Raw genomic sequence first — 26458 nt, 5'->3', positions numbered from 1 at the left:
GAGCAATTTTTCTCCCCAGAATACACCCAGAGAGAACTAGTGGCCTCTCACTTGCAGGTCAAAGCACCCAGCTGGCTGACCTTGATTTCCTAACCGGCTCTTTTGTTATGGTTAGCCGGTTTCTGATCCTACTTTAGATGCTAGAACAAAGCTTCGAAATCACCCAGAAGCTCAACACTTCCTAAAGAGCCGAGGTGAAATGTTGAAGGGGTGATGCCTTAGGCAAAACATGAGCATCATTTATTGAAAGCTCATGACTGTTCAAAGTCTAAAATATTTCTTGACAATTGCTGAATCGACACAGCATGGAGAGAGGGATTGAGGCCCTTATCTTATGCAGAGGTTTTGTTTTGTTTTTCCACGTGGGACTATGTCTTTCTTTCTAAAAAAGCCCGATAATATGTAAAACGCACGGTTCTCTTCAGACGCCTTTCACACCATTCACTTAGGTCTATCTCATTTTTCCCTTCTTGGCAACTAAATAATAACAAGCATTGCCACTTGTACATAATTATACTGGGAGTTTTAAAAAAGAACCACTACATTTCCGTATTAACATCTCAAGAAGGGCTCAGCATCCTTAGTGACTTAAACCTCTGCTCATTTCTCTATTCCCCATACACTGTGTCACACCACCTTCAAATTTAAAAGTCATTATTTTAATGTAACAGGTGTTCATCCTTCTGGGACTGAGAACCTCCCTTTTCCAAGTGCGGCCTCACTGCTTCCCAAAATCACCAGGAAGGATTCACCAACATTCAATCTGAGCTAAGAGCAGTGACAAACAAGTGACTGCCTGCCACCGTATCAAGTATGTGTACAGGACACACACACACACACACACACACACACACACACACACACTTGAGCTACTTTCTGCTGCTTCGTCCTTATAAGGATAAAACCCCAGACTGAAACACATCGTTTTGTTTCCCTTGGTAAGACACGATACTACATGTCGAGAATGTGTGTTAAGATATAGGCATTATTTAAAAATTAAACCTTCCTACCCGTAACAGGGACTGGGATTCGTCCTTGGACTTGCTTTCTGAGGACGAGGCATATGGCTGGGTCAGGGTCCCAGACTTCTCTCCGCCGGCTGGCACCCCCGGCATGAAGGCCTTGGTCTCCACAGCCAAGCCATAAATAGGGCGCGCCAGGTGGGCCGCTTCCACGTTGGGGCTGTCCCTTAGAGTCTTTGTCTGCTCTTGGGTGCCGGTCACAGGCGTCAGCAGCCCCAGGCTGGCTTGAGTGTAGGATGGACTGCCCCGCAGGATGTCTGCCCCTCTCCAGGTCATGTTGCGAAGGTCATCACTTGAACTCTCAGTCCACACTTTCTCTTTGAGCCCATCCTTGTCGTCTAGCTTCTCCCTCTTCACGACGCTCTCGGCAACTGGCTCTCCCATTTTAGAGTCTGGGTTGAGCAGACTGTAGACCTTGAGGTCCATTTTGGGCTCCTCCTTGATGGTGGATACGGCCTGCCCGTCCTCTTCGCCATTGGCTGTAGTGATGTCCTGTTCCTGGCAATGAACAGTGTTGAAGTGCTCCAGTAGTGACTGAGTATCGGCAGCCGTGAAACTACACTGACGGCATTTGTAGCAGCTGTGTGCTCTCCTGGGGAAGAAGAAAAGAATCATGGGAACTCGAGCATTCGGAAGGGCTTCTGAAAAGAATCCTCTTTAAGCACCTGAATTCTATCTCACCCAATGTGATAGGTAGAGCGAAATACCATCTCTTCCCAACATCCAGACATTGCAGTGGAATTACCTGGCAATTTCCATTCTACATAAAGAATGTGGCATTCTCTTTTGTTGTATGAGCAATAACAGGTATACACACACTCATACACACTTGTGGGCACACCCTCTAGACAATTCACATTTCAAACGTGTTGGTTTCTTATTGAAGGACCTGCACCACGCAGTTCATCCTCACTGGGTAATAATCGATTCTGTATTATTTAAGTAGATAATTCATATGTGTTCACAGCCATTTTCATCAACTTTTCACTTTTTGTTTATTTAAACTGAATGGAGTTTCTTTCACTATAAATATATAGTGATATTTCTGATGCTGAAGTGCTTCATACAGCTTTTATGTATATTAACATATATACTACCTGATCACAATGTTCTTTTCTATCATAAGATTCAATCCAATTAGTCAATGAAACATGGTTGACCTATCTACATAATCTAGTACGTAAGATGTATTAGAAGCTCAAGATTTTCTAAACAAGTTCTACCTGTAAGAACTTATGAACATTCAACAAATTGAATGCCTATTAGGTGTCAAGAAGCATGAGATGCCGTACAGGTAAATTCATTAAAAGAGTTTGTGTGAATCTGCGTTTATGTGGATGGGTTTTCTTTTAAAAGGCAGAGAACAAGATCTTATTGTTGAATTTCATAGAATCTTCTGCTGTTAAAGACAGAATGGCAACTGTTAAAATAGGACAAATGTTTGATTAACAAAGAACAGGGGCACTGTGTCCTAAAAGGCATGCCGGAAAGGTACACAAAATGATTTGGAATGAGGCATACTTGCTTTAATTAGAAGCCTTTTATGGCTCTCTAAATTCATACCATGTGGAACACTTGCTCCACTGATATGCTACGTTAGGAGTTACCAACTTAAAGTAACAAAATACAGTTAAAGCCAGTGCAAAATATGTACTCATATATTGGGTTGTCGGAAAAGTCATGACATTATTTTTTCTATGCTTTCCGTTGCAAAAATGCATCATGACTTTTCTGACAACCCAATATAATTGAAGATAATCATCACAATATTACTTTGCCAGGTACTGGGTACATATTGTTGAATAAAAGACCCACACTCCCTGTTCACCTGGTGTTTTAGTCTAATCGGGAATGACAATTTCACATCAGACTAAAATATGTAAGTACCAAGAGCGATATGTGCTATGAATTAAGTGGATAAGATGATAATGGGGGAAGGGCTGTTTAAGGAAGTCAGGGAGGACTTTCTGGGGGAGATGTATAAAACCAAAGGATGAAAATTAGCTCTTCTTGTAGGAGGACAAAGGAGGGGAAAGGAAGCACATTCTAGCACGTCTGAGATACTGAAAAGAGGCCACTGCTACTGTAGAGGAATAAATAAAAAGAAGCCTATCTATCCATCAATAAGCTGGAAGGGACACCTAGAGCTTTGTAGACCATGGTAAGGAGGTGGATATGTTCAAAGGTTAAGGGAAGCATTTGAAAAATTATAAGAAAAGGAGTAGCATGGTTAAATGTATGTTTTAATAACTTTGGGACTGCAATAGTTACTCTATCGAATAACTTCATTCCCATCTGATGGCTGAAAATCCAAAACAATGTTCCTATTTGTGGAATCAAAATTCAAAATTATTATGACATGTAACAAAATCTCAACAAATATCTGTGGAGAGTACTTAATGTTATCACAATTATCTTATTTCATTATGAACTTATATTGGTTGGATAAATATGGATATGTAACTCTTTAGGGAATACTGTTTTCAATCTTTTCTCCTACTTTTCTTCATTGTTTAAGTCATAGAGATAAAACAAATAATAAATAAAACCGATTTTTTGATGATGAACTGACCATAAAAATACAACACTAAAATTAATTTTCTCAAGTAAAAGAAGCCTAACCCTTAAGGAAAGGATGTCTGTAACCAAGAGTAAGAATCTTGCCACCAATGTTCAAAAACAGGATTAAGATCACGAAGGACAACAGACAAGACCGAAAATCCAGGATACACAACTCTGGGAACCTCATCCAAAGAACCTTCTTACCAGAACTACATTCAAGTCTGATGCAATGGGAGATAAACTCCTAAACTCAAAATGATACCAAAAAATTGATAGGTTGGTGAAGCTCAATCGTGCAGACACAAGGATTTCTCAGACTGGTTGAAAGTTCACTACATACCAGGAAATACCCTACTGAAGATATACCACATAATCTACTGAGTCATGAAAATTAAAAATAAACAAATGAATTTAGGAAGCATATTGGCAAGCTCGGATGGGACCTTCACCTCCTGACAGTTCCAATGAGTTTACTTCCCCCTATGCCAGCAAGTTTAAAGTTTCCCTGACATGGTGGGATCTCTGCTTGGAAACTGGGATGGGATCCCTGCCTGTAAATTAAGACTATAAATCGCCCCTGGTACTTCTACCAAAACTGGTGGCTCTGGTACAAAATTTCCATAGACTCACATGCTATTTCATGAAAGAAAGGTGATTTATTATTATTATTCTTAAGGCCACAAGAAGGAGAAAGTATCAACATAAAAGAGAAGAAATTACAAGATTCTAGAGCACCATGGGACAAAATTATTTTAAGACAGCAGACTCACTGTTCTTATGGGAGGAGTTATTTATTCCACTTAAAAAGTAAAGACTCTAGAACCAGAAAGCCTGATTTTCAAACATGGCTCTGTATTTTACCATATATGTGACTCTGAATACTTGACAGAACCTGCCTCAATTTCCTCATGTGAAAAATGAAAATAGTGACTCAACCTAGGGTTCTTGTGAAAATAAAGTAAATAACACTCATAGTAAGTAAGTAAGTAAGTAAGTAAGTAAGCACGTAAGGGTTAACCAGTTGCTCCACCCTTCCTCCAATAAAAACCTTCCATTTGTACAACAACTTGCAGCGTCCTTCTAATTGCTAGATGGGAGGCTGCCTGATGGATGAATTGCTTCATTGAAGACAATCAGATCTTCCCATTTACTCGGCTGAAATTTGGTTTTAACACCAGTATGAATCCAAAACTTACATGAAACCCCTCTCTACAGTGTAAATATGCATTCTGCACTTTTTGTGCAAAGGAATTTAAATTTACAAACTGGTGTTCTGGTATCATTATTTTCCATCCCCCAGGGACCTTAACTATGCCAGACACCATTTTTAAAACCAAGTTCATTTCCTAGAAGATCCTTTCCTTTAAGACATTGCCAGGTAGAATATATTCTATGTTTTTCTGCTTCACCTCGTCATGTTCAATGGCCTTGAAGATAGAGCAGTTCAACAGTTTACTGCTTAATTGTGAAGCTTGACTCTCTTTTCATTAAGAGCAGTAACACCCAGAATCTTAAGGTTCTAAGTAACAAAGATAGGAAGGGCACTACCTTTAATATTTTATTAAAGCCTGGGGTGTTGGGGATGTCTTGTGAGCATGTTGTTAAGGTGGCTTAGAGCCATAATATATCTAGTAATATAGGTAAGTAATCAAGATTATGTGCCTTCAATATTTACTTATCGTGCTATCTTGAAAGATCCTGAGCCATTCCGCCCCTTCACCAAATAAAAATAATCGCAACCAACCCTTGCCCATTATTTACTGGTACTTCCTCCTAAACACACAAGGCCCTGGGCCCCTGCCCAGACAATGAATTCATCACAAGTATTATATACTCTGAGACACAGTGTCTGGGCTTCTAGGTTTTCTAGATTCAAGTTCCTGTCCTAGTGAACAACTCCCTGAGTCTTTACAGGTCTCAGCAAGTGCTGTTCTGATCTGCCCCACAGAGGAGCTCTTGATCCAACCGATGTAGGCAAAACCTTCCGTGATATAGATGCCGAAGAACTGTCAAAATGCAAAGAACAGTGGGGATTGGGTGCAAAACAAAAAGGAAGCAGCAAAGGCAGAGGTTAGGTTTTTGGTGAGAACCAGGTGTTACGTTGAAAAGGAAAACGCATTTTAACAGGAAGGATATTAAAATGAGGTGGTAATAACAAGCCCAACTCACAGACCATTTCTTTTGAAGAGTTCAAAGCACTCACATATACATGATCTCACATTCCACTGAAGTACAAAGCCTATTTTACAGGTAGTGAAATGAGGAAACCATGACTTGTCCGTTGAGTCTACACCAGGTCAAGAATACAGGGCTTCTACCTCACCTCCCATATCAAGGTTCTATTTTTCTGTCCTCTGCTGCTTGAATTTTTAACTGCATACAAAATTAAATGAAATTACAGACAATGTGGAAAATCAAAACGTTTAAGGAATGTAAAATGAAAACATGAGGGATGGGAAAAGTCTTCTGATAGGAAAGCGACAGATTCAAGCAATGGTTTGCAAAACAAGCTATGTTCAGCACCGCAACTTAAGGAGTTTCTTAGCAATACACATTCCAGGGCCTCTCTGTGGCACAACTTAATCAGAATCTCCTGGACATAACCAGAATTTGTAACAAGGTCCTCAGGTGACATCAATTCAGGGACCAGTATCTACATTAGTAGATAAATTAATATCATGGTTCTAACAACTCAATGAACACACTCATAAGACATCCGCCAACCCCCTTGACTTTTTAATAAAACACATAATGCCCTTATTATGTTATTCAGAACCTTAAGATTCTGGGTTATGACTACTATTCATGAAAAGAGAGCAAAGCTTACCAATTAAGCAGTAAACTGCTAAACTGCTCAATCTTTCAGGCCATTGAACACTAGATGAAACGGAAAAGGTAATTTGCAACTTAGTACTCTAAAGACCCGAAGGGCTTCTTTCTCCTCTAATAGCAGTCTTCAATAAATGACAGAAAATATATTTAAAAGACAACATGACTCGACTTTCAAAAGCTTGGAGCAATGTGAACTTTTCAATAACCTATGCTAACATCTAGAGCAGTGCTTCTCAAATTCCAACATGCTTAGGAATCACCTGGGAATCTTGTTAAAATTCAGATGTTGATTCTGGAAATCTAGGGTGGGACCCCATGTTCTGTATTTGTCACAAGCTCCCAGATGCTGCAGGTGCTGTTGGTCCCCAGACTACACCTGAAGTAGCAAGAATCATGAAGCTGTCGTCAGAAATAACCTCAAGACGGGAATTAGTTTGGAATGAACTCAGTCTACATACTCAGCACTTGATAGAACATTACCAAATGAATTATTTACAATGAGCAACCTCATTGTCTCTGAAAGCACATACAATATTACTCACCTCTGAGTGTCAACACTAACAGCTTTAAAACTACACACATGACATGGTCAAGCGTAATCCCCAAACAGGAATTCATCTTTTTTTATTTCATTGTTTGGGGCTCATCTTTCAATATTCTTCAGTGCCAAGCTCTTTACAGATGTTATCCTACAACAATCCCACGGAGTATAGTGTTCCATCCCTACTTCGCAGGCTTAAAGCACAGACAAGTTCATTCACATAAAGTAATATGGAGGGCATGAAATAGTATCTTAACTCTTGTCCAGGGTTACTCTTTCTTGTCTGTTGTTTGGTACTTGATGCAATGTAACTAGCTTATTCAGGACTGAATGCCTGAAAGATTTGAGCGTATTCTAGGACGTGTGTTACAATCAATACTACCTAAGAAGACCTTCATCATAATGCCATGTCCCCAAATAATAAAAATAGATGATTTCGCACCCTCGTATAAGAAACATTGCTCAAGAAGAAAAGTTTAGTTATTGCGAAACTATTCATTTGGACTTTCCTCTAAATTATTAAATGTGTTCCATTTTATTAGCATTAATATGAAAATCTAAAAAAGTTTCAAGGGGTTTTCCCTCCATTTCTCAGGACCCACCTTAACCACCTTCTTCTCATCCATAAAGCTTCCCAAATGATTCAACCCAAGAGTAAACCTAGCGTTCCTCTGTGCTATTCTGAAATTCTGTCTTCCTGAGGATTTTTTCCACATCGCCTTTTATTAAAATCCTGTTTAGGTCTTACTTTACAGTTATAATTGCCTTAAAATCAAGATCAAAGCTCATATATCTCTTCCCCAAGCCCATGCAGAATATCTGGTCAGTTAGTAAATATCTGCTTAATAACCAAAAGAATGTACCTGTGGAGGAGGAGAAACTTTCCTCTACCCTCAAGGTTCCTCTAGCTGGTCTAATAATCAGATAGACACGAGCCAGATTGGGAAGAGAAAGTAACAAAATTAATACATATGTGTGTATGGGAACCCTGCATACATGAGAGAGTCAGAGACCCCACATGCAGGAGAGGTTCAGAGACAGAAAATAAACATGAATATATAAGACATCTTGAGCTAGAGATGCCCTGGGGCTTCAAAGGGTCATTGCAAGATGATACGAGCAGATGCTTAGTAAACAGAAGTTTGTTCTCCCCATTATGGGCAAGGCCCTTAATTCAAGTTCTTCCAGGTAGTCCAGGGAGGGGCAGAAGTTTCTCACGAGCCTGTAGCTAAAGTTGCCCTTAGCTCAAAGCAATCCACATACCAGAGAAGCACATTTTGGGGTGACTAGCTCTGAACCCCCACAAACCACCACAGCTCTGGGAGAGCCCAGGATGCTGGGTTTACCAGGTAGAGCCATAAAGTGGCAGAGAAATATTAAGAGGTACATAGATATTTTGAAGATGGTATATTTTGGGTGGTCTTCTGAGTAAATTCAATTATTTACAAACTCCTAGAACTTCTGGTTACATTAAGCCAAACTAATTTAAAGGACACTATAAATATACGCTTTGCATTAACTTAAATTCTATACTCTCCTGCCAAGTCCATAGCAAACACGCTCCTCGTACTGGATGTCATTTTGTAGGTGTCACTAGCATAGGATTGCCAGATAAAACACAGGACACCCAATTAAATTTCAATTTCAGATAATAAACAAATGATATTTTAGTGTAAATATGTCACATGTAATCTGTGGGATATACGTATATAAAATCTCAGTATGTGCCATGCAATATTATAGACAAGGAAGACATGAATCAAAGAAACGTTGATAAAAGAGCTAAATCATCCTTTGCCTCCAGAGAAGACTATATCAAGCTTCCTTAAAAAAGGCCAAATTGCACCTAATTCAAGTGCCTTAAAATTTCTGTGAGAAGAGTTGTTTTTATTCCTCATCCTACTTGACAGAATTGTCACGTGTTATAAGAAGCATTTATTTCAGGTCTATCCATATTTCAATGCACAGCAGCCTTTCATCCTAGTAGCAGCATTTCGTTCATTAGGAGAGATTAAAAGTGTTTTCATAATTCAAAAAGGGCTGAGGTTTTCTAGAGTCTAAAAAAAGTCAGCTGAAAGATGCTACTGTTTTGCTCTCCTCTATTTGTTTTCATGGTATACCAGCTCACAGTACATGTGAAGTCAGCTCTGACCAATGCTTTGTTTTTCTCCTTCAAATGTTAACCTTCAGAGATTTATGCCATCACTTGAAAAGATCTCCTTTACCGAATAACTGTATTTCACTTTCAATAGTTTTAACCACAGTTTTTCTTCTTCAATGACTAAATGGACATCAAAGTAAATGAATAAATCATAAGTACGAATCAATTAGATGTTGAAAGATTTTTTTTGGTAATTATGGAATCAGACACCTACAGGTAAACTGTCACAGGAGAGTATAGGAAGGTGATTTAATTTAGATACAGGTCAGTAGATCTGGCATCTAATAGTTAATCATTTCTGTAATATGTACTTCGTCGTTATCTACGTCTACATGTGTGGCACTTGAGAGATTACAGACACTGTAGAATGATGGAATGAAAACCAGATAGTGTGAGTACTTCAGGGACAAAAATATAAAAGGAATTACAGGTGGATAACCAGATCAATCAACTTTTAGAATTTGAAAATATAATATTCAGCCTTAGTGAAGTAGAGAGGAGCACTCTACAAACTAAAATCTAGGAAAATCTGAAATTCTGAATGGATAAAATTCAGTTAAAAACCACTCATCTTTCTTTCTTTTTTTTTTTTTTTAAGCTGAAATAATCTGATTAGTATTTTCCTCATTTAGAGTAACTGTTTTTTTAATGGGGATATGGGGTGATTGCATCCTCAAGTGGTAGGAAAAAATACGACTAATGTCATACATGAAAATTTTCAACTTCTGATTCATTTTTGAGAAAAAGATATCCCCTACTAAATGTTCAAAAGAGAAAGATAACCCTTCCCCTAAAATAGAAAGTAAATAAGAAAAGGGAAATAATTTATATAAACTACAATGAAATGGAAATCATGGCTAAAATTGACCTTATTCCAAGACTTGATAATTATTCTTGTATGATCTTCAGGACTGTTAAATCTGAAATTTCTAATAAATTATATACAGTACATATACAGTACAAATATAGGTAGCGCAATTGTGGGCTACTTTCTTGATGGACTTGAATATCCTGGGTAACGTTTTGTCTCACAGTGGGAAATATCAACTTGAACTATTATGTCTATTTCAGGGTATTACCAGCATCTGATTTATTAGGTATTGTTTAAAAGAGCATGTCCCATAACATACACAAATCTAAATGTATCATCATGGCCCTCACCCTTTTAGAAACTCTGTACTAATACACCGTGTACTTGGCTTTTTCAGACACACGTCTGAAATTAAGTGCTTATCATAAAATCTATTCTTCAGAATTAGCAGAGCACACAGTCCATGTTTTTTTCACAGAGCTCTTTGAAGAGAGAGACTGAGCAGTAGCTGCATTAATTTGACCAGCTACTATATCCAATGTTATTTCGTCAGTTATATATTTTATGTCTAAAAGACTTAAACTTAAACACTATTAACAAATTTTTACATGCCTTCATAAATCTCTGAAAGGATACTTGTCATCACATACACTACCAAAATACATGTATATTTTTCCACATTCTAGAGCACAAGTTAGTAGACAATGATTATATTCATGATTTTTAAGTAGTTCTTTAATAATAAGGGAGAATGAGAAATTTATTCAAGTATTCATTGGACATATGATGAGATGATAACTGATACCCATTTTTCATTTTAAAATTGTATCATATAATGGTAATCACACACACCCACATTATATATAATATTAAAAATATGATAATTAACATCATATAATGTTAATCACATATACCCATTATATATAATATTTTATATATATATATGTATACACACATACACACACATATATGTATATATACTGTGGGTGCCAAAAAAATTTATACAAATGGACACTTTGGTCAACGTTGCTCAAGCAGTAGTTCGCGGTAATCAGAAGTGTCTGGACGCTGATGGTAACCACTTTGAGTACCTCTTGTAATTGCAGAAGTCAAACGTGACTTGTATTCATCTTTTGTTATCAGTATATATTGAGTATTAAAATTTTTAAAAAATACAGTTTTCCTTTCTTAAAATGTGCATACATTTTTTTGGCACTCTCTGTACATATATATAGTCATATCTAGGTTTACAACAAAATAAAAACTGGAACAGAATCATAGAATCACATAGTTATGATTAGAAATAAATTTATCTCTGTACATATAGAAATATCTAGTGTGTATGTGAGAGATATATAGATAATATTTATGGTACAGTTCAATATAAATGGATGCATATATATGGTATATATATGAAATATATATATATATATATATATATATATATGAATAAATGTGTACCGTTTTGTTTTGCTAGTTTTTGAAGTTACATAAAATGGTATCTGGCTGCAAACCGTGTTCTTCAATTTGTTTTTATTCAGTGAAAATTATGCTTACATGATGCATCCATTACAGTCAACTGTCATTTATTCAAATTCACTACTGTAAAATATTCAACTGAAAAATCTATAAACAATTTAGCTAACCTCTTGTGGATAGTTGGGATTTTTTTCCCATTTATTTTTGTTTTTGATTTTTGTTTTGGTTGTTTGCTCTTTCAAAAAATATTACTATGAACCTTTTTGTACATGTTTCCTAGTGCATCCGTAGTAGACATTCTTCCAAGGAAATTATTCAGTCATTGGAAATATGGGCATCTGATGTTGTCAGAATTGGCCAAATTCACTTCAAAAAATATGCACTGAGCATTTTTACCCCTTATATTTCTTGTCTTAACATATATGTTTTCTGAGATTAATAAAATGACCTCATTTTTTCCTGTAATTACTATTTGCCTTGTGTAAATTCATCTATCCTTATTTTTTTTGTTATTGAGGTCTAATTTAATTGTAATGAGTCAAAGTATATGTTCTCTGTGATAGTATTTTCCTGAAATCTGATTTTGTGTCCAGTTTTCTAAGTATTTTATATCTGCCTTAAAAGCATATGCATTCTCTAGTTGTTGAGTAAAGAATTGATATTATTTCTATTAAGTCAATTTATTCAAATCTTTATATTTTGAAATGTTTTTTCCTGTTCAACCTTTAATAAGAGAAGTTTCTTAATATTTACCACTGAGATTATGGTTTGTCATATTTTCCCTGGAATTTTCGATTAATTTTTGCTTTACATATATATTATTTATATATTATAGCTTTAAAATTATAGTATCTCTGTGAAGAATTGAACCTCTTATTATGCAATGACTTTTCCCTCATATGCTTTTTTTGTCTAAAAATCTAAATTGTATTAGATCAATAAAGCTATCTCAACTTTCCTTTGGTTTATATTTGCTGTAATATCTCAGTCCATTTTCTTTTTCTTTCAAACTCTCCACAGCCGTATATGTTTTTAGTGTGTATCCTGTAAACAGCTTATAGATGAGTCTTCTTTTTAAATAAGTCTGATAATACCTTTTAAGTGGGAAGTTTAATAATCCACAGAGGTTCATTAAGATTTTTGATATCTGGAGGTTTTTGTGTCTTTTTTAACATCTTACTTTTGATATTCTATTTGACCAATTTTTCCCATTTATCCACTCTTGCCATTTTTACAAAAAATAAAATGAATTTTATGGGAGTTCTTTATTTTGTTATTCCATTTGTTTCCCACTTTGGAATTCATGTACTTATTTCCTATTCATTCATTGGTTATCTTTAAAAGCTTCCAAGTATGCATAATAAAGTCCTAATTCACCAACTCCAGTCAATTCAAGCACCTCAGAACAAGTTAATTCTGATCACTTTCTCGGCAAACCTACATAATACTATTGCCCAGGATCTTAATCGGTCCCTTTTTAACTGCACAAGTTAGGCAGGCTATGACTGTTTAAATTTACTCACATTTCTCTATTCTTTACTCATGTGAAAATATCTTTGCTCGTATTCTTGGAAGATTGTTCTGACAGCTAGATAATACTAAGTTAACTTTTTTTTCTTTCTCAAAACTTTGAATAGTATTCCTACCTCTTCCAGTTTCCACCATTGTGATAAAAAGTCTGCTGTTAACCTAGTTGTTCTGAGTAGCTAATATGTAGTCTTTCTCTAATTGCTCTAAAAGACCTCTCTGCTTGGCATTCTAACTTCTACTACAATGTGTTTATGACTGAATTTATTTGTATATATCCTTCTTGGCATACGCTATGCTTTCTTGTATCTGTATATCTATGCCTTTTATCAGTTCTAGACAACCTTCTACCATTATCTCCTCAAATAGTAATTGCCTATCATTGTCTATATTCTTTTTTTTTCCCTCCCTGGGACTCTAATTAGATGCATGCCAAAACAGCTTATTATATTTCCATATCTTACTATCTACTTTTGATACTTTCATTCCCTTATCCTCTCTTAATGTTCTGATTTAATGTGTCCAGATTTAACTTCTTCTGATTAACTCATTTGCTCACCATCATTTGCTAATCTATTATTTAACCTACCCATACATTGTACATTTCAATAATTATATTTTCAATTCAAAAATATGATGTTTCTTTTTTTAATATTCCAGGTCACGTATAATCTCATATATCATGATCAGTTTGCAAGTCTAATTTTTAAAATATTTATTATTTTATAACTGAAAACTACTCTATCTGAAGTTCCTGCGTACCTAAAGCTATTATTTGCATTTTCTACTGATATCACATATAGTGGTTTATAGCCCTATCCACATGGAAAATTTTTATAATAGAGAGCTCATATAAGGTTTATCTTAAGCCCTGGATATCATGGAGGTGAAAACTGGAGTACAGTACTGTAGACAAATTGTGCTCACTTCTGATGGGAGTCAGAAGAAGACACTAATGTGGAATCCCTTTTGCCACCACCAAGGTGTCAGCTTAAAGTAAAATTCAAATTATGCACAATCTCTCTGATAGTGACTCCAGGCTTGGTCTCCCGATCAACTGAAGCATCAATATTGGCATTTGCCATCCATGCAACCTCACATTCCGTGTTTGTTTTTCACTTGCTTCCAGACTGGGTTTAGTTCGCTCTTGGTGAAGGGCAGAAGAGAAAAGCTCTGGAAATTTTCCTTAATTCACAGAAGTCCAGCAAGGCATTAAAAAGTATGTTTTATCTAGTACAGTTGTCTTGTGAGGAAATAATCTTCCTACTTACTCCAGAAACATTAAGTTATAACTGGAAATTTTGATGAGGAGAATGGTAGCCAGTTAGAGAATGGGTACACTGTTTAATTAATTAATAAGGAAATGGACTGTGAGGAACAAATTTATGAGTGGAATATAGTAACTCAGTCATGATGTGAGCTAGGGGTATCATATACGTAAATACGAAACATTAAGAAAAGAGAGCTGACCAAGTTCCAGTTACTAACTGAATAATGTTTGCAGTTCAACCCAGGTTAAATCTGGTTCTTTGGGAAAATGCCCATGGAATGCTATCCACACTAAGGTTTTTCATTCATAGCTCTAAATTAACTCTCCTGCTTCTCAGCTGTAGTTATTTTATAGCTACATGATTGCACATACTGTACAGTTCTCAGCTTATACTATCGTTTTACTACACTGAAAGTCTTGTATATAAAACACTCAAAAGCCTAGAATGTTCCACACCAATAACAAAATTATGGTGAAAGTTTCCCAACATAAATAATATGAATAAACATAAATTTAACTAGAAAGATATCATTGTGATATGGTAAACTTGTCCTTTTCTACTATCTTCAAAATGTGGCATTTGGGGAAAATGCTTTGATAGCAGATCAAGTTTTCAGCATCCATGTGACTATTTCCTTTCACATCCTTGGAGCCTCCATTGTTGTTCAGCTTTCGGTACAGTTTCTTTATACTTCCTACCAAGCTGGAACTCCTGAAATTATAATTCTCCAAGTTTCAAATATTTTACAAGAATTCACAAAATGAATAGAAATAAGCTACTCAGCACCTTAAGGATCTAGGATCAGACAAACTCCATCAGGTGTTAAGAATAAGTGAAAAAGATGATTTTAATGCCCCACAGACAAATGATGTTCAGTATTTTCTTTAATCTAATAAAATACTGACAGGTTGACTGAAATCCAAAATGCACAGACAAATGTCATTTTGTATGGAACTCTAGGTTCTCAAAATGGTTCCAAGACCATATAATAGTCAAAGATTAAACTGTAACATACCATAAGATATCTTAGCTTATTAAAACCATGGTGAAGTCAAAAACTCACAGGGATTTCAGCTGCTTGAAGACATTCACTGAGCACCTATTAGCCATCCTGGCACCATGCTAAATCATGCAGACACAGCAGTAAACAAGATAAGACTAGTCTCTTCCCTCTGGAACTTACTTTCATTGTTTAATATTAACTAAACTCTGAGATTATTCAGTGATATTTTTATTCAGACTTTTATTTCTTGAGATTTTTTTGTTTGTTTAACCAAAGCCTACAGAAATGATTTTTCCAGATGAGTTTTCAAGCAATGGCCTCAGCTTCTTTGAGAGAAATCACTCGTGCAAGTGATCTGGTGTCTAGATATGTACTAGAGTGGTTTTGTGTGTGTGTGTGTGTGTGTTTGTGTGTGTGTGTGTGTGTGTGTGTGTGTGTTGGCTGATTACCTCATAAAGAAAGCCTCCTTCTTCAAAAAAAGAATAGATCATCTAATTTTTACATTACCTAACAAATGTGCATGCACAATACACACAGTAGTAAAGCTCAGAAGAAAGCTAATGTCTGCAAAATAAATTAACATGCAACTAACATCAGAGGAGCCAGAAACACTCACTGCAAGTGTGAACATATTTGATTGCAGGACCGTGTCTTTCCTAGGGCTGACCTTATAAATTAAACAGTGTAAATCTCAAGGAAGTGTTTTCTGAACATTTAGATTCACTGTGAATATTAGGATGCCCATCAAATTAACATCTAACATTATTAGCCTATTGTTGGACATGAGCGGCTTCATAACTGGTGACTGAGAAAACATACACACACCAGTACGAAAACACAACTTTCCAAAGAATGTGAGGAACTGCTTAAAATCTTGGAATACAAAAATTTAAATTACTAGACTTTTCAACAAGGATATTGAGTCTACATATGTAAAAGCACTTAAAAATCATAAATAAGGCTCTTTTCTTTGATGCTTAGAGGCATAACAACAAGAAAGCATCCAATAAGTACTAAGTCTTATGTGAATGTGCTAGGCTACCAGGATTTTGCTGAACTAATTCCTCCTTATAACCAAGTCTCAGTGTAAACGCTTCTTCCTCAGGGAGGCACTTCCTCATCTACCATCTTGGGCTATGTTGTCACTATATTCCAACACAATGTTCTCGGCTTCATGTTTTACCACATTCATCACTCTTGTGATGATCTGTTAAGATCTCCTACTAAATTTTAAGTTTCATGAGGGTACTATGTTTATCACGTTTTTTCTTTTGTCCTCAATGCTTAGCACCAAATGTCTTTTTGGAATTAATTAGTTACAGAATGAATAAATACATAAAATAAAGATATGTATCCTCAACTCATCTCTCAAAAGTATGAAAGATTAACTGGGGGAAAGTAATGTTTATAAAGAGAATACAGTGAAAGTGCAAGAAAACACTGACAGACCCTATCTCTGCTGACAAACCTGAAACAACAGAGGCAGATTTACCTGCTTAGAGGAGCAAGTGTACAAGAATCCAGAGTCCCACATATTACAGAATTCTCACCTTCAGTTTACTGTTTCTATGCAAAACAAGAGCGTTGCCCAATTGTTTAAAGCCCAAAGAATGCCCAATGTCATTTTAAAAGAAAAAAAGAGCAACGTTTTCTCAAACTGATTGTTTCCCACTTGAAATAGCAAATAGAACAAATTTATTTGGGAGCAGCTCCTTCAAAAGTTATGGAAAATGGAGCCATACTGAGCAAGGACAGATACATGAATTGTGGTAAATTAATAAACTCTATGTCGATATCAGCATCACTGCAGATTTTAAAAGACACTCTGTAAATGGTATAAAACAAGTATGAAACAGAGCACTACATGGTCTGAAATAGGTGACCAAATTAAAATCTGTAGTTATCACATCTATCAACATATACTCTGCAGTTTCATGATCTTTTTATGTGATCTTGTCCTGTAACTTCACCTACTCGCCACAAATTCCCAACGATGTTTGGACCAGCCCCCTGGATTCTCTCTATCAGTGTCTTGATGATGTCCCCCCGCTCCGTACGGCTTACCTGTAGTGTCGGGAAATCTCTTCTTCCACCTGGGTAATGAAATCACATTTGGTACACGAATGTTCTTTGCTTTCCTTGGCAGCCGGCTGCCCATCTGGTCCTTGCAGATGGTTGGCTTCTTGTTTGACGTCCGATGCCTGGGACTCATGCACGCTCTCATAATGAAAGAGGAGCACGTCTACGTCAGGGGTGGAAAATGAACACTGATGACACTGGTGTTTGACTCTTGAGCTTCCGGCTGCCCCAGGAGACAAGTGCAAAAGCAAGAGTGCACAGTGGGAACAATTACTTTTTCTACAAGCGAATGGGTAAGTAATTTCTCCAAGGTGCTTTTCTGGGCTGCAAAGGCCTCTGGGACAGAATGGACAGTGTTTAATGGTACATTTATGAATGTTATGGAGCTGCTGATAATGACGGAGGAGCGGCCCCACTACAATTACATCAGGGCCATGGCTTTTGGAATATCTAAAGTCACAGAACTGACAGTTGTAGCTCGTTACCATATTATCCTCTGCTCCCTTGCCGGAGAAGTCCTTCTTTTTTGCCCCACTAGAGCCCTTCTCTGCCTTGGTCATTGGCTCCCCTTCTGCACTTTTGGCTAGATCATTCTGATTAATGACAGAGCCCCTGGGAAGCTTATCATTCAATTCTGGGTTAAGGCCGCCTGCCTGCGCTCCACTGTGCTGCTTGCCGTAATGTTCTAGCAGTTTCAGTGAGCTCGATGACTCACAGCTGAAACTGCAAAATTTACACCAGTAGTAACTGGTGGCCTCCGTACCATTTTGTCTTGAGGAATCGAGGGGCTTGATGGGCACTGAGTAGCCGACAGGAGTGTCATCCCCCGCCTTGACCGTGATCTTGTCCTGCCACTTTCCCAGATCTCCAGAATCACTGGATCGAAGTGCAGGCATGCATTTGCTAGAGTTTTTCTCTGAAGGTTTTGCACCCTCAGAGGAGGGAAGAGGAGCTTTTATTTTGTTCGGGTGAGTCTGGAGAAAATGTTGTTCTAGTTCAGTTGATGAGTTGCCCATGTAAGTGAAATTGCAGAATTTACAGCGGAAGTACTTGGTGTTTCCTTGGCAATCGGGGGTTTTCCGTCCAATGCCAATGAATGTTCCACCTGAAGTGACCTGGTATGAAAGAGATGGATGTTACTTGAAAGGTATCATTCATTCAATGCTCTCTGTAGCAGGGAAGAGGGGACACTGCCAAGCATTCCACATCAAAAAAATACAACAGTACTTTTGCTTATTATGAAATCACTTGAATAATCAGAGCCATAAATAAATTCACTGTTTATTATTCAATAGCTACTTTATGAGAGGCTCATTATGCGAACCATTTTTGGCCAAAGTATCAGATGAAGGTAGGTAATAAAAGGACTGTAACTAATTCAAAGGATTTAATAATACATACACTTTTTAGGGGAAAAAAAACAACCTAGAAAACCATTTTCAATGAAGTAGATTTTACTACTGCTTCCTTCAAGACCAGGGTCTGCAGAAACATCCTAATCACATGGGACTCCTTCTCACAAAGCTAAGGATTGCTGTCAAAACCAGAGGCAGTTAGTTGCTCAGAGATTACTCAATGCCGACGTTCTCCAAGGAAATCCTCTGTTCCGTCTCAACAGCGAGGAGGCTGCAGGCAGAGATGAAGTTTACTTTTTGGGGTAAAATAAGGGTGGTAAAACGACAGCACGAAATTCCTTATAATTAAAGCCTGCACATGCTCTATTAGACTAAAACTGAAATGAATGCAGTGAACTTGAAATCTTGGTGAAGGGGAACCCATGTAAAGGTTTAAAATGTTTCCCAGTGTAGCACAAACGAAAAGAAGAAAACCTAACAGGGCCTAATTATTAGATTAAGGCTCTGTCTCATAGCCCAGCTCCTCCCAAGAGTAGGTCATGCGGATGTTCAAAGGTCGAAAAAAAACAGTCCTACCATACAAATCACCACAGCTCTGCTTTCTACCAGAAATTATACACTTGTATAGTATCAAGGAAATAAAGGCCTTCAAAGGGCACTTCATATAAAAACGCTTCCTTCTCAGTGTGCACGTCAACGGGCCGCTTAACTAAGTGCCACCACCAAGCAGCCAAAATTCCTGGTTTTAAAATAGAGTTTTTGACTGAAATGCTCCAAGGAGAGAGAAATGTTTTCTTTCAACTATCAGAGAATTCTTGGATTTTTCCAGCAACCAGATGTAATAGATTAAGCACGTGGCATAACCATGTTCTGCCTTCTTCAACAGCTGCTCAAAAATGGCATGTGTGATCACTGCTCATACCCAAATCGCTCCATGAAAAAAGTCGCAAGCATCTCAAAAGCATGTAAAAGGTTCTACTTAATATGCAAACAATATTACTTCAGCACATTCAGAGCTATGTTTGTACCTCTACTGCACAGGAAAGACTAAGATTGAAGTCCAGTCTTCCACTTAGAGAGAGGTGTGACCCTGATCAAATTACTTAAGCTCAGGGCCGGCCCGAGTGGCTCAGTTGGTTAAGAGCTCGCTCAAGAGTTTGAGCTCTGAGCAACAGCGGTTCGAGTCCAGCCCGAGCTGAGCAGCCGCTGAGCTGCCAACAGGTGGCAGGATGGCTCAGCTTAAAAAAAAAAAATTACTTAAGCTCTCTGCACAACAGCGCCCTCAGTTGGGACAACCTCTACATTTATTTCCAGTATTACAGTTCTATGAAATGGGCACGAACACATAAACAGCCCAACATGAACTGTACATTAAGATAATAATTTATGAAGGTCTCCCATGGTTTTTAATTGAAGGATGACAATGTTTCACTGTTGACAGTGTCTATATCCACCATTGCAAGCAAACAGGTTTCAGTCTGTCCAGCCAGGAGGTGTGAGGGCTGACCACGTGAAACTACAGTCTATTCCCCACTAACCTAACACTTCGGTGTCTAAAGCAACTAAACTCTGCACTGAACAGAATTGCCTAATATTGCAAAATTCCTCCATCTATTTCCCAATTTGCTGGAGGTGAGAGAAACCTTGTTTTCAAAAACAAAATATTTAAATAGGGTGCCATTAACTCAGGTACTTTGTTTAGGGTCTTCAACCTGAATCAAAACAGGGCAAATCCAGAAGTATCCCACTCTTCTCTAATGGAAGCACAAAAAGCCAGTACACAAACTCTAGAGACAGAAATATGCTCGTTTATTGAGCTACCACATTGCTTTAGAGTTGTCAGGCTTCCTAATACGAAATGTTTTCAGCTTCTGCTTGTGGAACAGGGATTCCTGAGAAACCACAACACATCATCACTATTTCTTTGATTTTGCAATCTTCAAGTCTCATGCTCCATGTCCACACTGCAAGGGCTGAACAAAGAGCACATCTACTCTTAAGAAATCCCAAAACATAGGATTTTGAAGGAAATTTAAATTCTTACTAAACATGACAACATCCTTTGCAGTATTGATTTAACAACTTTAAGTATCAGAAAATCCACACTAAGAATGACTACCATCAGGTGAAGGAACCATGAAAACAAGCCTATTTTGTAAAAACAAAACAAAACAAAACAAAAAACCTGCCAGTAAGGCATTTTGGTTTAGGGTAAATAAACTAAGCTTCTATGACAGCTGTATTAATCTCTAAGTTGGTGGTGTCTATGTGTCTAAAAGTTGTCTTTTTTACCTAGGGAAAATGAGCCAACGCCACTATTTAGGATGCTTTTAATGGCTATATGCTATATATTTTATGCTGAAGGGTGCCTTAATACTACTGACTATTCTTTCAAAACCAACCAAGCAAACAAACAAAAACACAAAGATCTCATTTGATGGCAAACACAAGAATACTGACACTTCTACAGGTTGTTGATTTGCCTTCTTGATAAACAGGAGTAAATCATATTAGTATATATATATATATATATATATATATATATATATATTATTAAAAGCTAACAATGTATTAGAATTACATACGTTAGATATTATAATGCCAGCTTTGGAAAATATAATTACTTAGTGTTCTATTCCTGTTCTCTTTCAAAAATAAGATCTAAAGGTTACTGTGTAGCCATTTTTATACTTTCTCTGTAAGAGATGTACATTTAAGTCATGGTGAAATATAAATGTGTATCATTTAAATGCTATTCTAAAGTAAAACATTTTTTATTATTTTAGGAGACCATATGCAAGAATATTGACCATATTCATTTTATTTTCATGACTCACAAATGGTAATTTAAAACGATTCTTCTCTAGGTTAAACACAGATACACAGCAAGAACAGTTATGCAAATAAGTGTGTGCAGTAAGAGTTTATTGCGTGTTACTGCCAGGAAACAGCGCCTACACATTCAAAGAATTATTTCAAACTTTTCAAATGGTTGAACCGAGCAAGGAGCAGAAAAAAAAACTTATCGTTTCCTAGTTATACTTAAAAAGAGAACTCAAGTAGGATAAAGATTATAAATTCCAATCACTCTTTTTTTGCTAACCAGAACTTTAATTAGAACCCATTAATCCAGGAGTCCCTCCAATATGAATATCCACATTTTCAAACTTTTTTTAAACTATCAATTCTGTTTGGACCAAACATTACAGCTATTCATTCGTCCAGTCATTGGCTACTGAGTGTTTAACTTGTGCCATCTCTGTGATAAATACCAGGTTACAACAGTAAACAAGTTAGACCAATGTCTCTCTCTGCCTTTAAATTACTTATATTTGAAGATCAAAATTTGTAGATAAAATCCTTTATTCATTTGCATTTGTCTTTATTTGTAATTGCTTTCTTGCAAGGGAAGTTCTATAAGTTAAATTCTGTGAAAGACATTATTTAAACTCCTGGCACCTTGGCCTCCTCATCTTCATGGATATAATTAATATTATACACCTTGCCATTTTATAGGGTTATTGGGAGGGTCAAGTGAGTAAATGTATCTTAAAGTGATTTGCAAACTCTAGGTCAGTGTTGTCCAACTGAACTTTCTGACATGATAGAAATGGAAAATATTCTAGATCTGCACTGTCCAATATGGCAGCCATGAGCCACCGGTGGCTAGTGGGCACTTGGAATAGGGCTGGTGCAATTGAGGAACTGATTTTTAGAATTAATTTAGGTTGTTTTTACGAATTATTCATTCATTTCATTTTAGGTAACTGAAATTTAAATAGCCACATGTGGCAAGTGAATTCCAAATTAGACAGCACACGCCATAAGACTAGTCACATAAATAGGATTATTATTTAATAAAAGAAATGATCTAATTTAATTTATCCTGCCAATGGGAAGGCTGAATAGAGGGGAACTGGTGAAGTCGTTCAGTTGACAATCTCATAAACTTGTCACTCCCAGTCCTCTTAGCTGTAAATGAAAAAGTTCTATTCTGTTGTTACTAAGCTAATGCTTCTGTTTATATTCCTTCTTGGACTGAAGGAGTGGTATTCTATTTATCTTTGGAAGTAAGCAGGGGCTCAATACATTATTCTGGTTGAATGAATGAACTCATTATGGGAGATGTGAGCACAGAGAGAAATTTCTCACTAAGGCCCCTGAGTTATCTGGGAAAAGGAAGCATTAGTAATTCACGGCCCCACTGTTATTGACTCAGCCTGACATATATATGGACTTCTTCAAAAAATAGGACAAAATCCATCTTTTGCCCAAAAACAATTAGAGTTAGATAAACACACAACAACATACTTGTTAAAAAACAAGTTTTAAATTATTTTCCACCGATTAAGGGTATGATGGCTTTTTATTCCATTTTAAACTTAGTTTTGGAAACTATTCCTTCCATGTAGTATGTTCCATGGCTTTCATTTATAATTTATATTCATAGGTTTTTTTTTTTCACAAAAACATTTCACTATAGAAGTTGAAAATATAAAAGGCTGGCTTTTTTCAAAGTCTTTAACCTCAATTTATTTCTTTCTTCCTAATAATATGGAACAAAAGCTAGTAAGAATGATATCTAAAGGAATATGTCGAAGGAAAAGATTTTTTAAAGCCTGAAAACTCTTAACAGTGGCACTTTAGCATATGTACTTATGTTCAATGGAACAAAAAAGAGTTGTTTGAACTAAACACAAACTCCTCCTCAGATGTGGCTCATTTTCAAGTACTATAATTGATAGCAACAGAGACAATTAAGAGGGTGCTAATTTAAGAGGGCTTGAGGTTACGGGCTGATAGTCAAAAAAAGTAAAACCTTAACGATAAAAAGCTAAGTTGTTAAAAATGAAAAAAAAAATCACTGTTCAAATGCCAAAGTTACAAATAACATGAACAAATCTGTAAGGGCCAATCTTGGCTGAAAATAAGTAGAGTCAGAATTAATGTGCCAATATAGAGGAAATGTTTCTGTGTTGTATATAGTGCTTCACAAAAACACTGGAGCATATGATATGCCTCCATGATGTACCTCTGACAGAAACTAATGTTTAAAAGGCTCAATAACAAATCTAATTAGATGTCAATCATCTCAGGTTTATGCCATCAAAGCCTGTTCTTTATGTCACTGGAATAACTGGAATACACACCCTTCTCATTTGGACTTAAAGAGCCAACTAATTTTTTTGGAAAGGGGTACTAAAACTTAAATTGGCATAACGGGCAAATTTAAGGATAAAATATGGCATATTTTTAATTATGCACATTTTTTTATCATCAGCTTTTTGGACTACGGTAATAAATAGTCAACCCCCCCCCCATTCGGATTTTTCATTTTACTCAGCATAATACTAAAATTATTCTCTGTGTTTATTTGGTATTTGGGCTGATAGAATACCAATAAATCTTAAAGCCAGTCTCAATAATTTGGAAGACAATCTTTTGGGGTGGGGAGGGCTTGGAATGCAAAACAAAACAGAAAATGCAGTGCAAGTGGATTATAAAGCTGAGTGCGTTTTCCATAGCACTGACTCACCGTCACCGCTGACACATAATAGAGATAAACAAAAACTGCATGTGTGCTCTAAAGAGTGTCTGAACGGGGAAAACAGAGAGTCGAATCATTGTGGAACATCCTTCCTCCAGGGAAAGGTGCACTGTTGCTTGCCTACTGGGTGCCAAGCACTGGGGACACACAGAAGTGACATAGCCCCAAACCTCCACGTCTGTGGTTTAGAGCAGAAAACTCACAAGTCAATCGATGACAGCAGTGAACTATGTGCTTCTGCTGAGAGATGTACCAAGTTCCATGACAACGCAAAGGGAGAGACCTAACCTACGCTGACAGGTCAGCAATGGCTTCCTGAAGGAGAAAACAACCCAGCTGTGGACAGACGAGTCGGCATTTGAGATGAGCCTCAAAGGCCGTGATCATGGAAAGGTTTTTCAGGTGCAGGAAACAAAATGAGTAAAGCAGAAATGAGGGTGAAACAGTACAGGTTGCTCTCAGGAAATGTAGATGGAGAGAGACTGGGACAGGGGTGAGAGATAATTTGGAAAAGTAATGTCTTATCAGAGAGTCGGTATTTAATTATACGGGCGTAATTAAAATGATAAACATTTTTATAGAAAGTAGACTGATACTTCCTACAAAATGTAGGAAGATTGATCTGTAAGTAGAATTTTTAAATTTTAAAGAAACGGAGGAAGGGAGGGAGGGAGAGAACGAGGAAACAGGAAGGAAAAGAGAGGGAAGAAAGGAAGGCTAGAGAAGGAGGAAGGAGGAGAAAAAAACAGAAAGGAAGAGAAACAAAAGGAAAGGAGAGAAAAGGGGCAGAAGAAGAGAACAGAAAAGAAGGGGGAAGAAAGGGACAGAAAGAGAAAGATAATAAGCAAAGAGATGGCTAAGAATTTACCAAATCAACATTGAAGGGCAGTGGCAGTAAAAGAATAAAGAAGGGAAGGCTGAGACAAACTACTCCATTGTAGGGGGAGAGATACGTATCAGAAAGAAATCCAGGGTAACTGACATTTCTAGCCTGACTGACTTGAAAATGGGAGAGTAGAACAAAGACGGGTAAAAAAAACCGTTTTAGGGATGGAGCTAACAACTTCAGTTTTACACATGTTGACTTTGAGGTACCAGTGGACTCTCAAGGTTGGCTACTCATCAGCTGGAAAAACAGATCTTAGAACAAACCACTGTTTATTACAAGATTCCCAAATATGTTACTGGGCTAATAAAAGAATTCAGGTGTTCTTCAACCGTCTATCAACAGGTCATCTAAATATTAAAGAACAGCCAGACAAAGAAACGATTTCTGAAGTCTCAAGCTCCTTACTATATAGCCCACACTTCCCCTACTTTCAGAATCCTGGGAAATCGCACCGTTTCAAGCAGGGCTGGGGTATGCAGTACACTCAGACTAGACACTCTAAAGGCATTCTGATTTTTTTTTTTTTACAGCCTCCCCACCCATTCCCATACTTACTCCTAGTCAAATGATAAAACATTAATTCCACAGCCGTGGAGAACATTAATGAGAGCTGGGTGCATCTCCTACACTTTAAATCTGCAGAGAAAAACCAACCTAGCTTGTGCCTAAAAGATGAGACTACAACTCTCAGACCACATATTAAGTCACAAATTCCTAAAACAGAGTCCTCCAAATGAGGGGACTCTAAGCAAAATCCAATACATGGATGAAACGTCCCTTGATTTGGGGATAAAACATTGCATCCTCCTCAACCGATTAAACCAAAATTTGGCCCTTGCTCATTCTATCAGAGGAGTTTCTACAGCAAAAGTACCAGCGAAATGAATCACAGTCATTCAAAAAAGGCGAATCAGCAAACTTAGTTTTCTTTTCAATAATTACAATTATTAGCCTAGGAAGTTCAAGTAAGACAACGTGACACAGGATTATTAGATAAGGGACAATCTTAAAGAAATCACTAACGTCCCCAAATTCAATATGATTCACACACTGTATACATCAGATAGCCCTGGTACACGAGTCTTATATCTCCTCCCCGCCGTGCAGTTGGCCTATTGGCCCATCCTCCACTGTTTTTCTAGTTGCAATAAACTCAGTCTTATATTTGAGAAGGCAAATATATCCCAGCAGTTGTAAAAGGCAGGTTCTTGTAGCCTATCAACCCTTGTTTACATTTTGTTTACCCCACTTACACAACTCTGTGATCTTGGGCAGGTTACTTTTTAATTCCTATAAGCCCGTTTCCTCGTTTTTTTAAAAAAATGGACATAATGGTAGTGTCCACATCAAGGTTTTTTGTTTGTTTGTTTGTTTGTTT

General features: G+C 37.0%; 1 protein-coding gene across 7 annotated transcripts in view; it reads right to left on the bottom strand.

The window, feature by feature from the left end:
- TRPS1 (transcriptional repressor GATA binding 1) overlaps positions 1-26458 on the bottom strand; it is a 254455-nt gene that overhangs the window by 174833 nt on the left and 53164 nt on the right. For all 7 annotated transcript variants that reach the window (XM_019642129.1, XM_019642126.1, XM_019642123.1 and 4 more), the window contains 2 exons: positions 17274-18403; positions 1011-1614 (listed from right to left, as the gene is read on the bottom strand). In XM_019642129.1, coding sequence (XP_019497674.1) covers positions 1011-1614; positions 17274-18403 — 1734 coding nt within the window. The remainder of the gene's footprint in view (positions 1-1010; positions 1615-17273; positions 18404-26458) is intronic.

The sequence above is a fragment of the Hipposideros armiger genome, unplaced genomic scaffold (assembly GCF_001890085.2).
Source record: "Hipposideros armiger isolate ML-2016 unplaced genomic scaffold, ASM189008v1 scaffold_65, whole genome shotgun sequence".
Lineage (NCBI taxonomy): Eukaryota > Metazoa > Chordata > Mammalia > Chiroptera > Hipposideridae > Hipposideros > Hipposideros armiger.
This window is presented reverse-complemented; position numbering and strand designations above follow the sequence as displayed.